Genomic DNA, 16,990 nt, shown 5'->3' on the forward strand with positions numbered 1-16,990 from the left:
CTATAAGTTTGGGAAAGACTGCCAAGATTTAGGAGGTCCAGGAATTCGATGATACCTGCAAATCCATGAAGGAGAGGCTAAACAAAGAGGTTGAAAATGTTAGAGTAAAAGGTATTAGTTTACTTAATTAATTAAATAATTAAGTCACATTTTCTCTATTTCACTTAAGCTAAATTTAGGAAGCTAAACTTAGGAATATTAATAATTAATTCATTATTAATTATTAATTGCTTTTAGGGTTTATGTTTTTAAGTTTTGATCTCCTTTTATAAGGATTGATCCCTTTGTAATCCTTAACAGTCTGATTATTATTATTGCATTCTTTTGCTCTAGGTTTTCAAAGCAATCTTTGTGTTTTGTGTGAATATTCCATTGTTGTGACAAGTTATTTGCATCCAAGTGTTAACTGGGTTTTGTGAGGTTGTATTTCACAACTTTCACATGGTATCAGAGCTTCAGACCTGAGGCTTTCATGTTCTTCAGATTGGGAGATTCTACTTGTAGTAGCTCTTCTGTGCAATTTGGGTTGATTTGGACTTCACCATTGAATCCGGAACGTGTCAAATAGTCAAGATTGACCTTTTGTTTGTCAATTTTTTATTCATGGGGCCAGATCTGTGAGGGTTTGAAAATTCAGCTTTTTTTGTGCTCTAGAGGGCACCTGTTTTTTGGAGCAATTTGGTCCCAATAGGACCTCGCGGTTGGCTTCAGGAGGTCGATTCCACGAATTTTGATATATAATTCGATATATTTTGGCATCGTTGACCTCTGAGGCAAATAAAATTTTGCTTGTATGGCCGTATCGTTTGTGCACGCAATTAGAAAAAAAATTAGGTATTTTTTTGGTGCCCTTATTTTTTATTTTTTTTCAAAAAAAAAATTTTTTAAAAGCAATTAAAAAAAAAAGTTTTTAAAAAGTTTTTACCCTCATACGAGGGGGTCGGTGGGCCACGGACTGCAAGTCCGTAGGACTACAGCCGACGACCCTGCAGCTAGCGGGACCCACTGCCGCCACCGACATCCCCCTCTCCACCGTCGGCGTTGTTTTACCAGCCGCCGCCCTCCATTTCTGGCACTCCCAGCAGCCATCAGCCTTTTTTTCTGGCCCCTCGAGTTTTTCCGACATAGCCAAACATTTTTGCTGGCCGAAATTTTTTCGGTTAGTTTTTTCCGAGATTGATTTATTTTTTGAGCAGGAGGATTTTTTTTCCAGCAAAAAGGAATATTCTGAGAATATTCTACTGACGTCAGCAGTATGGACTGCATCATGGCCCCCTTTTGACCCTCTTTGTGCCCTAAAAGAGGTGTTTTTTTTTCTTTTGGCCATAACTTAGGCATACGATGTCAGTTTTTGGTAAACGAGATATCGTCGAAAAGTTGGTTTTGTCTACTTTCCAGATATGTGGGTTTCATCACCTGTTTTTGCTGCTGGTACATTCTACAGCCATTTGAAGTCAGAGGTGTTGTTTTCAGTCCAAAGCTCATAACTTTTCACTAGTTTCTCCGTTTTTTGCAATTTTGGTGGCATTGGGACAGTGTTTCAGAGCTCTTCACAGCCATCCATGAACTTTTTCCAGATTTTACTCCAAGTACATTTTATTCAGTTTTTTGTGTTTTCACACTCTGGTGAATTACTTGGACATATGACATCGTGGAAACTTCTCGTTTGCGTGGAATGACTTGTTTTTGGTTGTTCTTCATATATTTCCAGTCTTATGTCTTTTTTTGACATTTTGAGCTTTCATTGTAAGCACTTATGATTTTGTAAACGCACTGAGGTGCCTCTGTATTGCACATGAATTATGGGATCTTGTACATCAGTTTTGTGCCTTATTGTACTCGCACTATGATATAAAGTGCCATGGGGGTTTGATGTTTGTCTTTGTTTTGCCTTCATACCTTTCTCATGCATGTGTGCCTTGGTTTGCACACCCTTTGTATTGTCTTGTACTTTCATGTCTGCACAGTCAAATGTTCTTGGTTCTTCTTCATGCACTACATTATGGCTTTCAGATTCAGTGTACCTGTCATACCTCTCTCTTGTCAGCATTATGGGGGGTTTCTACTATTGGTGCTAATGCTTCCTTAATTTCCCGTTAGAGTGAGCTATGTATTCAGTATTTGTTCCTATGTACTAGGCAAATGCAGCGGCTGGTTACCCATGCATTTCGGTGAGATGGAATACTTACATATGGACATTCTTGCATTCTTATTTCCAGAGGCGACCTTCCATTTTTTCACTTGATCAGATCTTCAGACTATTGGTACTTGTGCCATCTGTATCTTCGGGTTCCAAATGTTTTGCCTGTGTTTGCCATCTGATTCGGATTCGAGTAATGTCATTAAGGGAACTCATGCAGATTCATGTTTTCTTGATCCTGATCATCTTTTGTTTCAGAGGAGGTTCTTATTTCAGCATCATAGAAGTCTTTCTACGGTAGAGTTTGCAGCTTCTTCATGCTTCAGTGATTCTTCATGCTCTTCTTTTGTTCCTATTTTTTGAAACATTCTTGTTTGGAGGCTTCTTAGTCCTTCACTTGAGCTTTCATCTCTTCTTGGAGAGGAGTTTTGTTCCCACGGGGTTTTCTCCTTTTTCTCCACTTTACAAAGATTTAATTGAACTTAGGTACTTCATCAAGCCTTGTTGTCGAGACCCACTTGATCGAGAAGTACCAATTGCTCCTCTCGTACCTTTTCCACTAGAGTCAATGAAGGATTATGAGGATATGAAGACTACATTCAGAGAGGCCAAAGGATGGACTTCTGATGCCTCGGAGCATGTTGACATATTTGTTACAAACCTAGTATCAGCATATGACTCCACCTCTTCCTTGTTGAGCAAAATCCAAGACATAGCTGAAGCTTGGGAAGATGTTGAGGAGATTCAAAATAGAATAAACACACACTTGAAGACCATCAGAGGGCTTTCTCAGCAGGATTTGCTGGATGGAGAAGTTATTCAGTTAGGGGATAGATATAACTTCAACACTTGGCAGTTTGCTTTGATAACCAGGGTTGAATCTCTGAGGAAATCCGAGGTTAAGTGTTTGGAGATTGAAAAGATTGTCAGAGGTATCCAAGACAAGGTTTTCCTGGTTGCAACAGAAATATGGCAGCGAGATGATGTGAGAGAAAAACATTTATGTGCAAAGAATCTGAAGGCCAAGATCCAAGCAAACTTCAAAGTTTCGAGACCGATTCTCAAGGAAGATCTCACCAGGATTTCGAGTTTCTTACTCATCGATGAGAAATTCCTTACACAAGCAGCTGACTGGTGGGAGGATACTCTCACCACCTGTACAGATGACGTGGACATGATCGACTACCAAATTGACAACTTGCCAAGTGTCATCATGGAGGAGGTTCGACCATTAGTGTCCAGATACATTGCATCTACTGAAAAGGAAACTAGATGCCCACCTTAATGAAATTAGCAGTTGCGCCACTTGTCTCCTCTTTTGTTCAAACTGTTAGAGTTTTGGGAAACCCTAATTAGGGTTTTATCTTTCAATCTGGGCCCTTGATCGTTGTTCGATCTCGGCCATTCAAAAATTTTGGACTTCTATATGTTAGATACTTGATCAGTCCCAAAGACACTGAGAGGGGGGGCTGAACCAGTGTCTAACCGGTAAACAAAAGATTTAAACTTGTTTGCAACTTTATAACCCAAATTAATATACCGGTAAACAAATAATAATGCAGTAAAGAGAAACAAAAGAATAAGCATCAATGCACACCATAACACAGATATTTTTGGCGAGGAAACCCGGTAGGGGAAAAACCTCGGTGGGATTTGTGAGCCACAATATTTACTCACTGGCCAATATGAATAAATATTACTTATACAATAGGGGCCTACAGATGCAGAAAGGCCAACAGCCTAGAGCTCACTGTTCAATACAAAAATGGAGTCCCACTGACTACAATTGGATGGTTAAATCCAATGATAATGTACTGCTCAAAATAGCATCTCCAATGCTGAATTCAGTACCGGTTTAAGCTCTGTCAAATACCTCTGCCATAAACCTTGCTTCGCTCTTCTCTACTCTTATTCGCTCATAAAATAATTACATCATAATGCATATACAGTTATTCGCTCTCATATACCGCTTGCATTCATTACCTAATTACATTTTTTTGCTTACAAAATAACCTACAAGATCTCATACATATATGAGTCTTTACAATACGTCATGTCGGCTATACAAATAATATTACAATACAAAACAATATAATTTCCATGTCGGCTAGGAGTGCCGGTAAGATCTTCTGTTGGTGTAGACTGGATGCCGGTGTGAATAAACTTGTTGTAACTGTCGGTGCCGGAAGATGACGTTTGTTGCCGGTGTAACTTGTGAACCATATTACCAGTTGGTTGCCATCAATGACAACATCACCTATTCTCATCTAAGTGTATAATGCCAACACTATATAAGGTTGCCTCCTCTCATTTGGAGAGTGTGAGGTTTTTGAAATATTGTTGCAAGAAGGTCATTTTCAAATAATATATTACTTGTGTGCTTTTTAGGCTTTGTAATCTCTATTATTTGAGTGATTAGCAAGGTTTTCAATTTCTTCAACACCTTAGTTAGATTTTATTTCATGTTGTTAGATTGAATGAAAGATTTGATAAGTATTGATTCATGGTGTATCTCCGCTCATACTTTTGATGAATAGATGATTTTTATTCATTATGCAAAGTTAGTCTGAGCTTTCCCTTTTGTGTATGCTTAAACTTCCAATCATAGGCACATTCCTTGAAGATTGCATCCGCTTTGTGTGGTTGTCTTAAGTGAGGTGAAGCAAAGTGTGGTTTATTGAGTTCACCAAATCAATACCATCTCTTGAATTCATAGGAGTAGAGTAAACTTCTAAACCCTTATCCTTTTTTATCCTTTTTGAAAGTCTTAATCCGAAAATCCAAAAAGAGAAGAGCATCAATTGATAAACCTGTCTAAATTCCAAAGTTGTGAATAATTCAAACATAAGTCCCTTTGTGTATTACCAACATATCACAACGCCCATTGAACTTATCCACACGTCAAGACCTGACAAAATAAACCTTGGAATCGCCATATGATCTTCTAGCAATCTTAGCATACGCGGTGATTTTGTTCAAGAGAGGATAAATTATCTTTGGGTACTTTATTCTAATGTTCGGTATATGATAAAATGTACACCAACAGGACCATCAAACTTAGAAATAGGAATCTCCTCCATTAGCCACTGATTTACACAGTCCCTACCCTTGTTTGCTTGATTTACTTGATTAATAGAGTTACTGCATTACTTTCCCATGAAAAAATTATTATAATTTTAATTTTTACTGATGATCATGATGCCCAGCATCCTCCAATATTGTGGTCTTTGCCAACTATCTTCTTTACTCGTTTTCACATTTACCTATCTTTTGTCCATTGTCACAATCAGTGTACACAAATCTTGATTCATTTGTTCCAAGGAGTCCTTATAATGCATTGAAAGGAGACTGTACGACTTTCACCATTACTACAATTCCTGATTTTCAAAAAATAATCTCCGCAGTTGAGCATGTATGCTTACAGGTCCCAAAAACTAAGTCCGCAATATTTTTAAGAGAACAAATATATATTCTTAAATCTGCTGTAAACTATAGAGAAGAAGCTGTAGGTCTTAAATAGGAAAAATGTGAAATTGAACTATATAAACATAAAAATCCCTTAACCAAAAATAAATAAATCTAGGAATTTGAACAGTAGAAAAATAATACTTATTTTTTCTCATTGTCTATTTAAATCCAGAAATATTAAAATGTCTATATCAACCTTTTTTCTAGGAAGGAGAAAAACACAAAATTGCGGCATTACTTATCAGTTTCAAGCAATACACAAAAGGGGAAACTTTGCTGAGGAGATATGTTCACCAAACAGTCAAGAAAGTCTCCAAGTGCAGTATGGTTGAGGCGCTTTGCTATCATACAGACTCAACACATCTGCACACAAAGAACTGCTACCCAGAAACATCTCCTACTCTTAACACCTAAGAGTTTATTCAAGTTGTCACTTTAGCTACTTTGTCTTTTGCATGTGGGGTATTTGGAGCTTTTACAAATTTCCCAATAAATATCACCCAGACAATCTGCCTGTAAAAATTCCTAATGATAATCAATAATCAGTACTGAAGCTAATTATTCTCAATCATAGGGTAATAAAAATAACTTAACATTAGACTTTAAAGATAATAAACAAGGTCAAGGTAAGAGCATGTAACAGAACACACTAGACCAGACGCCACTATAGTGAAACATTTGTGGCCTTGGCACAAGCTGGATGATGAGGTAGTATGTTTAGGGATACATTTCTGTATCTTTAGTATTGTCTCACATGGTGACCTTTGTTCTGGATCAAATTGCCTCCCTAAGGTTCCATGTGCAGTGATTCTCTTTTTTGCAAGGACTCCTCAGACATGATGTCATTTCTTGATCTTTAGGGATAATGCACCATGCAAAGACCAATAGGATCTAATTGTTATTACAAAGTCAAATTGTAGAAGGCATCTAAGGACAAAATACATAGGTAGGTAGGTCCTATTGGCAGCTTAACGATTTTGAATAGTGGTTTGATGACATATTGGAGAAACCATTGGCGTAACTCCAAAGTGATGACAATTGGTGATCCAGATATACTGCAGCATATTGCTAATACTTCATGTCTATAGTTGCCCCTCTTAGATCAAACATGACAACGATAGTCTTTTCACCCAATTCACTCTTTTTAATCCGCATCATTTTTCATTTTTTCAATCTTTTTTGAGTTCTTTGTACTTTTTGAAAACACAGTGATCACAACTGATTGTGACTGTTAAGTGCTGTGACTGATAATCTTTCAATAGATTTGATCCAGTAATGCAAAGACACTACCAATCTACCAGATCTTGTTCTCAATGAATACCATTAGGATTTTGAGCTAACAGTCAACAGTTAATCATTACTGTGATCCAGAGAGTTCTCCAGTGAGAGTCCATAAAGGTGAATCTCAGCTATTCGGCATCCTGCACACACCATGATATATCATATCCAAAATTTAGCTAGTTTCAGGCCCTGCTCTCCTACACAAGGGGATATCAGGGCCCTATCATACTGATTTGTCTAATAAAAGGGTCTGTTCAATCCAACACTATTACTATTTTACTTTTTATACTCATGATTGTTGTTAGAGACAAATAACTGAATTTGGGTGTCCCTAGAGGATGAAGAGCTTCCCATGTCTGCTAGATCCAGGTCTGTCATTCCTCATTATCTATGTCTAAAAATGTTTGCAACTCACTGTACAGGAAAGAAAATGATGTATCAACCTAGCTTTGTATTTTTTCTGAAAAAGAAAGGAAAAAGCTCTACTTTTTGCAATAGGTAGTTAGATTATTTTCATTTTCTTGTACTGCACAATAGAACACACTAGCAACCCCAGCAATTGCAATTGGCATGAACCTTCCCAAGTAGTCTCTCAGAGCATCCAAATACAAGATTGTAAGATAGATTTCTTCACTCATGAGAAAGTACAACAATGCATTTCTTCATAATAAACATTTCCAATAGGAGTGAATCCATAACAGTGACGAAGGCACCAGAAACAGCCTCATGTAAAGGTTTACATTGAGAAAACTTGACAACCCAATGTTCAACTGAAAGAATCTCATTTAGGTAAAATCTTGATGTATTGCTCCCAAGTTTGAATAGCTCGGAGTAAAGTTTAAACACGCTGAAGTTTTAAGACCCTTTTAAACTGAATTTGGGGCCACTGGAGTGCTCCATAATTGCACATAATTTAAGTCATATACTAAAAAATTAGCAAGATCTTTAAAGGATGAAGTTGATGAAACTTAAGTAGGTTCTGCGTTTTTGAGACTGAGTTTTATAGTGCCCAATGTACCCGGTCCTCAGAAGGTCAATAGAGAAATATAAAAAGACCATTTTACAAGACATGAATTCGTCTTAAAACACGTGGAGATGGCAATCCCTGTGATGCAGCCCAAGTCTGAATTAACATTGCCCTTGCAACATTTACACTACTGAAACAATCTGAAGAAGGCAAATGCACATCCATCCTACAGAAAAAAAACCCAAAAGGAAAAAAAATTGAATGGGTATGTAATGTAAGCATATCCTTGCAATCTGGCATGATATAAAGCCATCCCCCCGACAAATGAGATAAATAAAATCGGTAGAAGAATTTTCAATAAGTAGCATTGTCAATTGGTTTGTTGTTCACTGGTGAAGTTGACTTGGCTGCTATGCAATACACCATGGGTACATTCTGATAAAACGGTACAGCCCTTGACATGTAACAAGGATAAGGCCTTACAAAGTAAGCTCTTCAGGCCCATGATGCTATGATGGGAAGGACATCGATACGAGTTTCCATGGAACAGCTCAGGACTTGCACCTGGGAGCTTACTGTGCTTCTTTGTGGTTTGAGGCATGCCTCATTTTCTTCAAACAATCAGGACACTAGTAAGAGTGTGACCCTAGTTCAAATTCCCCCCACCTTAACAAAGTGAACTATATCTTTAACCTTTATGTGGCCAGGTAATGGCGCAGTAATTGTGGGATGATTACAAATATTTTAAAAGTTCCTCATGTTTATCCCACCATCCATCAATAATATTTAACAGAAACGAAGTGGCATCAGTTACAGGAAGAAAGAAAACTAATTGACAAGTAACAAGACGACAGCATATGCAAGAAATTCAGTGCAGGACAGATAAGAGATAAAGCTCACCTCCTCCTCAAACTCTCGGTCGAGTTTCTCGGAGATTATGATGGAAACTATGACTGTTATCAGCACTAGCAAGACAGGAACACTAATAGCACTCACGACAACAGCCATATTTTTTCCTCCATCAGCTGTTATTGTTCTACTTCGTCTTGTAGAAACCATTCTTCTAATTCCCAATCCTGAATAGGAATATGAAGGCCTCTGTGTACTTAATTTATAACATGGATTTGCATATACCCAATTAATGCTGCCGCACCTGTTTACTTGTAGGTTGCTCTGTTTGTGTGAAGTTATTTGAGGCGGAATCAACGACTGTAATAGTCCACCATTAGAATTGCATATGCAACCCATGCCGCATAATATCATTGATTTCTTATCAAACTCACATTGCAACAGAATAGTCACAAATAATCTAATAAGAACAGGTGCTCCCTATTCTAGCATCCTGCAAACTGAATTAAATGAGTGTGATGAGGTGGGCATAGCTAACATGAACCAAATTTGAACAAGCTCCCAAAGGATAAGATAGGAGAGATTGTGACCGAAAGACGATCAGAAGAAGAGTTTGAGGCCAGTTTAGGAGAAATTGGGACCTAATGATGAGACTAAGATGCATCAGAAGATATTTTTCTTTTAAACCGTTTTCCATAAAGAAACGTGGTTGAAGTTCGATCGCATTGGAAAAAAAAAAAATAAGAACATCAAAAGAATATTTAATGGAATTTCCACAAATTGGTCAACTAGTGTTGTTGTCCCTTGCTGAAAAGTGGAGATATCAATAATCCCTCAAATTATCGCACTATAATGATCAATCTTCTTTTCGATAGACTTTTTGGGAGCATGATTGAAAGATCGATTAGCATGTGGGCTGAAAAAGAGGGTAAGAGAGCAAAAGGACAAGCGGGCTTCAGGCCTAAGTATTCTACCATTGATCCTTGCATTACAGTCAGACATTTGATTGAGAAGGTATGGGATAAACAGGGAGGAGAAGTATTCTGCTGCTTTGTTGATTTAAAAAAGGCTTTTGATACAGTACCTAGAAGCAAATTGTGGAGCAGAATGGAAGAGTTGAATTCTAGTTCAATATAGAGTTGTTGTTCATAGATTATATGACCAAGTCTAGGCCAAGATATGGACCAAACAAGGCTTATCAGAATGCTTTAGAAGTGACATTGGAATCAAGCAGGGTTGCCCATTATCCCCTACCCTATTTGGGTTATACATTGACAAGTTAGAGGAATGGATAAACAAGTTTGGTGGTGGGGGAGTTCTTTTGGCCAATTACTTTATACAGTTGCTCTTATATGCTGATGATCTTATCTTAATGGCAAAAACAACACAAGATTGGAAAGAACACTTGAAGGCTCTAGAACATTTTTGTCTTAAGGTGGGGATGCAGGTGAACACTAGCAAAACCAAGGTCATGATTTTCACCTTGAAAAGAAAGAAGGCTCATAGAGAATTTGTTTTTATGGGCAACTTCTTACAAATGGTTAATGAATACAAGTACCTTGGCCTAGACTTTCAGAATAAACTCAGTTGGGAGACATGTAAGGCAAAAAGGATTCAAGGGGGTTGGAAAGCCTTATACTCACTTCAAAATAGATGTAGAAGAGCTAAGTTATGGGATTAGAAAACTAAGAAAACTCTTTTTGGGCTTCTTGTGGTTTCGGTGGTATTATATGGATGTGAAATATGGGGCAGCAACACTTCAACAAGGAAATGGAAACAAATAGAAAGATTACAAAAGCATTTGATTACGGGTAGCCTCAAGATTAAGTCATCTATCCCATATGAGATTGTCCTAGTGGAGGCGGGGGCTTTCCCTATTGAAGCATTAGCTATGTTCTGATTGCTAAGTTATTTAAGGAAGGTAGAAAACATGGAGGTACATCGCTGGCCAAAAATAGCAGTAGGAGCAAGGCTAGATAGAAGGAAGAGCACATGGATGAAACAAAATATTAAGTGGATGAATAAATGGGGCATTAATCTAAATGATTGCCCAAATAACAATGGAGAAATAAAGAAATATGTGCAAGAGAAATTCAAAGAAAACATGTGGACAGGTCAATTAGGGAGAAAAAAGGAATATTATATCAAACATTTCAATCCTTTCAATCCTACACATGACCATACACAAAAAAACTATATAGGAATGGACATAAAATGGAAGGCAAAAATGTTAATTGCTCAGATAAGGACCAGCTCACATCAGCTTAGATGCGAAACAGGGAGATGGATGATACCCAAAGAGGAATGGGAAGATAGAAGATGTAGATATTGCACTCAAGGGGTAGTGGAGACGGAATGGCATTACATCATGGAGTGTCCAACCTACAATGACATTCAGACCAATTACGTTGAGACATTAAATGTAGACACCTTGAGTAATCTATTTGTTGAGGAAAAGATAACAAGAGTTGCGGATCTCCTAATCAAGATACACAATAGAAGAACCAAGTTGCAAAAGGAGAAAGAGGCGTAGCAGTTTTAGTTTTCAGTCTGGGTTGCTTTTGGCTTCACATGCTTTGCTAGCTATCTGTGGGTCCCATAGGTTGTTCGGCCTCGTGGACATTATTGAAAAACATTCATTCATTCATTCAAAGCAAAGCTCAAAGCAACAACAAAAAAATTACCTTTAAATATCCTAAAGATCAAATAAGAGAGCTTTAAAAGAAAGCTATTTAGGTTCACGAACTAAATATTCTTCAATAATTAAAAAAAAAAATAGGTGAAAGGTTTTTGGGTGATTCAAACATAAAAATAGGGACACCAATTTATAACTTAGTAGGCCTGGTAAGAATAGTCTAGTTTAATTTACAAGTTTAATTTTTTATTGAATCTTCAGAGTTAATGATGGGCTCCCAACTATTAATACCGTCATTTTTTTGTTCCTATATTATATATTTTAAGTGCAATAGGTAAATCTAGAGTGAGGAATTTAGACTATCATGAATTTGCCCAAGTGTAGGGCTCCATATTTACATGGCCAATGTCGTTAGGACCACTGCATTTTGGGAGAAGCCCCTTGAAAATTGTAGTAACAAAATTTATATACCTTACAACTTTCTTAGTACACTTTTATGTCCATTTTAGCTCTAGCTTGTTTGTGTGTCTTGTATTTTTTTAGCCGTTTTACCTAGCTAATCACCTTTAGTCATACACATCCATGTTCCTTTATTACTTCATGGTCTATTTTAGAGTTCCTATGTGTTCTTTTTTATTGAATTTTTATCCATATCCCATGTTTTAACACCACTTTTAATTTTCCTTTAATTCCCCTTTAATTTCCCTTGCCCCTCTTTTCACCCCCTTGTCAAGCCATCAAATGATTTGTCTTGCCCCATCCTATGTGAAAACTCTAACTTTATCCATCTTGAATCTTGACTTAATGAATGTAAAATTGATGGAACCCCCCACCACTACATGATGCCATTCATGTTTGAGGTCCCCTCATAAATCAAGCTAAAATTTCATTTACCAAGAATGACCACAACTTGCCACAAAATAAGGCGACCTTGACTTTTCATTGTCCCACTACAATCTTTGAATTCAAGATAATTAATTGCTAGATTTTCCCCATCTACTAGGTTTCCATCTTTGACTTCCTAAATAAAACTCTTTAAAATAGCCCAACTTTGCCCCATTTTTAGATAGAAAAGAGAAATATTGAGTTGCTTACATGGTTTTAGCTATTTATGCTCATGGAGGACACCCCAATATTACTTCAAAATTGTAGAAGTTAGCTAGCTTTTCCCCAAAGTCTCATATATTTTGTTTCCATTAGATAATGTTACAACATGATCTTTGACAATAAGTGGTTGACTCCTAAGGATTTCAGCAAGATGAAACATTTTCATTTATGGCTTTCATTTGAAACCAATTTATATCTTATTTTGTTTGTAGGATCCTCTTCATACCCCTCTACAACACCCTTCCAAGCCACCAACATCCATTATCATCACTTTTTTCTAATCTATTTTTCCATCTTCCCATCTCTCTATTTTCATTGTTAAAGTTTTTGCCTTAGTGTGTTTCCATTTTGACTTGTTTTTTGCCAAATTCACCACCAACCCAACTACATACCTCAATTTGTAGACTTCATCCCACCCTCATCACCCTTAATCCATTATGAGCATTTTTTGCTATTTTTGTGTGATTTCCACCAACTCTTTGTGAATAAGCCTTTGGTTTAAATTTTTATGAGTTGTGAGCCACTACCATATCAAACACAAATTAGGTGCTTTAGATTTATGGTTTTCTAGTACTATGTGCATCTTATTTGGATCTCCAAAACCCTTTTGGATTGAATTAACACCTTATTTCCAAAAAAATATCTCTCTCCAATTTTCTATGCATCTTTTACACTATCCTATAGGTTTTCATGGTTATGCCTTGATTTAGGGTAATTCATCTACATACATTAGTTTTATGGCATATTATTCGTTGCAAGTTTGGTTAGAATGAGTTGTTGGTGTTTTGTCATTGATGTCAACATGCTTTGGTTGTCATTAGTGACTAGTTAGTATAGTTGATGTTGAGTTTCTTGTGTAGTCATTCTGAGATATTTGTTTCACATTTCTTCTATATTGTACATCTATTCATATGGTTTGGATATGTTGTTAACAGTGTTTAGAGATGTTAGATTTAGGATTTGGTGCTCCAGATTGCAGTGTAGTGCTCCTCCCTAATTCATCTTTTCCTTTTGTGCATCAATAGACTGTATTGATATAGCTTAGACCATCTTATGATGTTTTTGATAGATGTTTATGGATTTATCTATGATGTGGATACCCTATGGTTGAAGATAGATATATCATATGTGTAGTTGACATTATGGTTTCATATTTGATGATGATATTCATGGAGTATTATGATGATAGACTCTTATTTGATGATTTATATCAAAGTTCCCAGACTCGGACTCAACTTTGACTCGGTAAGGCTGACTCGGCTCGGACTCGGCAATGACTCGGCAAAATAAGAAAACCCTTGAAATTTAGAGATTTTTAATGATTTAAAACTTGTTTCATACACCCATTATTGAATTAAGCTTAAAGACACTATAACATCATCAAATAGAAGCTAATTTGATCACATACATAAACATACATCCATCACATGTGTAGAAATGTAAATTGTAGCTGAAGGAATTAGAAAACATAGATATATAGAGTTATAAATGTTGTCCAATGTATATAAAATCCATGACTTCAAATGTTCCCAAATATATATGTAACTGTAAAGTGTAAACAAAAACAAGTCTATGGCTCAGGCTCAGGCTCAACCTCGTCTATCTACCTCCTAAAAAGGTGTCTAAGGTAGGTCCTAGATGACTTAGTAGCCATAGTCTCTGCTTGTGATGTGCCAGTCTGAGTAGCCATAGGTGTTGTGCCTGATCATGCTCTATCCTCCTCCTCTGCCATAGCCACAGCCTCAGCGTCTCTGTCTGCCTAGTCAACCCACTCAAGGTCCTCATCAATGAAGAATGGATCGGTGGACTCAGTGAGCTGATAAGACTCGGGGTCAACTTCCTCTAGAGTGATCGGAGAGGAGTCAGTGTCCAAAATCTGTCTGGTCCTCAGATGAAGGTTGTAATGAACAAAGACTAGATCATTCAACCTCTCCATAGACAATCTATTTCGCCTCTTCGAGTGGATGTGCTCGAACATGCTCTAGTTGCGCTCACATCCAGAAGTGTTGCATGGCTAGCTCAATATGCGGATGGTAATTTTTGAAGGTTTGGGGTTGAAGGCCCAAACATTTGCCACCATCTATCTGAAATAAGGAAAAGAGAAAAACATTAGTCTCATTTCCAACTTTAAAGGTAGATTATAAAATGAAAAATTAAAATGCATGTCATAAACTTTAGAATTTTCTACCTAGCTGCAATTTTGTCTGACCCTCTTTGCACAATTGGCTGGCAAAGATCACCCCTACTGCATTATTAAATGCATCCATCTCGAGCAGTGTAGTTGTGGTATCAGTGCCCATCCGTTGTACTACTGAATATAGCCCGCTAAGAACCTCCTCATCCTCTTTGAAATTAGCATGGAAATGAAATGATGGATTGAGGTAATAAGCTGCTGCATGGATGGGCCTATGAAGCTGGTTATGCCATCTTCTATCAATTATGTCCCAAATGGGCCTATACTTATCCTCAACTCCAGCATATATAGATCTAATGTTTTTTTTTTGTTTTTTTGACTGCACTTTTTTAAGTGACATCGACCGGGTCACGACCCTCAAACTCAGCGAGTCAGGGAGTGACTCGCTGACTCAGTGAGTCAGGCGAGTCATGCCCCCTGACCCGTCTGAGCCTGGGTCAGGGTCACCATGACCTGGCAGGGGTCACCTGGCCCATTGACTTGCGTGACTCGTCATGAGTCACGAAACTCTGATTTATATGCATATGCAAGGTTCATATTTTCTTATGGTGATATGATGGTATCATACTATGTGCTAACCCTACTTCATGATCATATTGGATGAGTTGATGCTATGATTGTCATGATTGTCTTACTATTGTATTCGTGATAGAGACGATGTCATATCACTCATTACTAGCATGATATGATGTTGCGATTCTCTTCATTTGCCTGATCATTTATAATATATATTATTGTATATGTTTTCGTACATGTATTGGTGGTGACAGGTTTGCAGGTACTAGACAATCGACTCCACCTGGCTTCACAAGTCTAAGTGTGTCTTCATCCCAATGGCAAGTTGATCGAAGGTGACATGAAATTCCATTCTACACTCTAGGTCTAAGCTGGTATGTTGTTAGTCTTTGTTTTGTGGATAGAGTTGTCTTGTGGTGCCATGTGGTATCTTATGTTACCCTATGTTGGGTTGTTTTGAGGAGTTGTGATTATTGGTTAATTAAATTATTAATAATTTAATTGGTTTATATAGTTTATAATAATAAATTAAATTAATTGTTGGCATTAATATAAATTTGGGATTTACTATTCATTAATGTTTATCCTTTGGATTTATATTTAATTAATGATTTTATATTAATGTTTTTTTATTATGAAAGCAGTGAGAAATAGGACACTGGCCCTTTACATAGCATGAACTATTAACAACACCATTACAACACTAAAACAACACAAAATAGTTAAAAGCTAAAAGTCTTTGAAAACCAAAAAACCAGCTAAGGTTCGAACTAGCAAAACACGAGGGACACCAGCCCAACCAAAGACCAACAAAACAAGACCTAAGGGGTCGACTTGCGAACCCCTGTCATTTCTATGACCATGTTACATTCATTAAAGAGGAACTTATACAGTTCTCTGGCCTTCTCCTTATAAGAATCATTGTTCGTAGTGCACTCTCTCAGGAGGGAGAGAGTCAAAGGTGAGCTGTGAAGGACTTTGGTGCAAGAGCACCTAGAAGACCAAAGAACTCAATGAAGCCATTAAACACCTTTGAAGGTCATGTGAGTGAAAAAACAATCAACTATGATGTATTGAGGCCCATTATGGCCTTTAATGATGAAAAATGTAATAAGTTTGTAATTTGTCCTAAAGGTCTTGGTAAGGACCTTAGGACCAACATAAAGATATAAGAGGAGTTTGTGGTTTAGAGAGTCTAGAAGGGTTTAGGAAATTTTAATAAGTCATTTCATGACCTTAAGTGTCAGTAGTTTAGTAATTTTACCAAATAATGTCATGTTTGCATACTTGACAAATTTGAAAATTTGAAGTTTAACGACTAGGTAGGTTTTGGTGGGAATTGGTTTATGGTAGTTTCATACCTTAACCACTCTATGAAACTGATCTTAATTGATTGAAAGAGTTTGGGAAGGTTATATATATGTTCAAAGCAACATTTTGGAGGGAGAGAAGTGGATGTAATCTGGTTTGCACGGACTCAGACAAACAATAACAGCAAATCATTGGTTTTTGCAACTTGTTGGTGTCATTGCTCATGGTAACTTTGTCTTAAGAGTAAATTTGAATTCCTAATGCATTGAAGATACTTTTAACATCTTATTTATATCGTGGATGCACTGATAATTCATTTGTCTCAGACCTTAGACCAACTGTATTGACTATTTTAACAAATTTGCGTAGTTTGTCATAAGATTTGATTGGTTTGCAATGAGTATGGTCATTCCATGAATGTAAAAGGACTAATATTAATGGGATTGAACACCTCTAACATGTACAATAAAGTTCTAACAGGTTAATCTGCAGATTGGGTGGAGGATCTGGTGATCGCCAAAA

At 37.1% G+C, this 16,990-nt stretch overlaps 1 protein-coding gene across 1 annotated transcript in view; it reads right to left on the bottom strand.

The window, feature by feature from the left end:
* LOC131075628 (uncharacterized) overlaps positions 1-9,355 on the bottom strand; it is a 49,821-nt gene extending 40,466 nt beyond the window's left edge. The window contains exon 1 of the mRNA XM_058012458.2: positions 8,757-9,355. Coding sequence (XP_057868441.1) covers positions 8,757-9,119 — 363 coding nt within the window. The 5' untranslated portion in view covers positions 9,120-9,355. The remainder of the gene's footprint in view (positions 1-8,756) is intronic.
* Positions 9,356-16,990: the final 7,635 nt, after the last annotated feature.

The sequence above is a fragment of the Cryptomeria japonica genome, chromosome 8 (assembly GCF_030272615.1).
Source record: "Cryptomeria japonica chromosome 8, Sugi_1.0, whole genome shotgun sequence".
Classification (NCBI taxonomy): domain Eukaryota; kingdom Viridiplantae; phylum Streptophyta; class Pinopsida; order Cupressales; family Cupressaceae; genus Cryptomeria; species Cryptomeria japonica.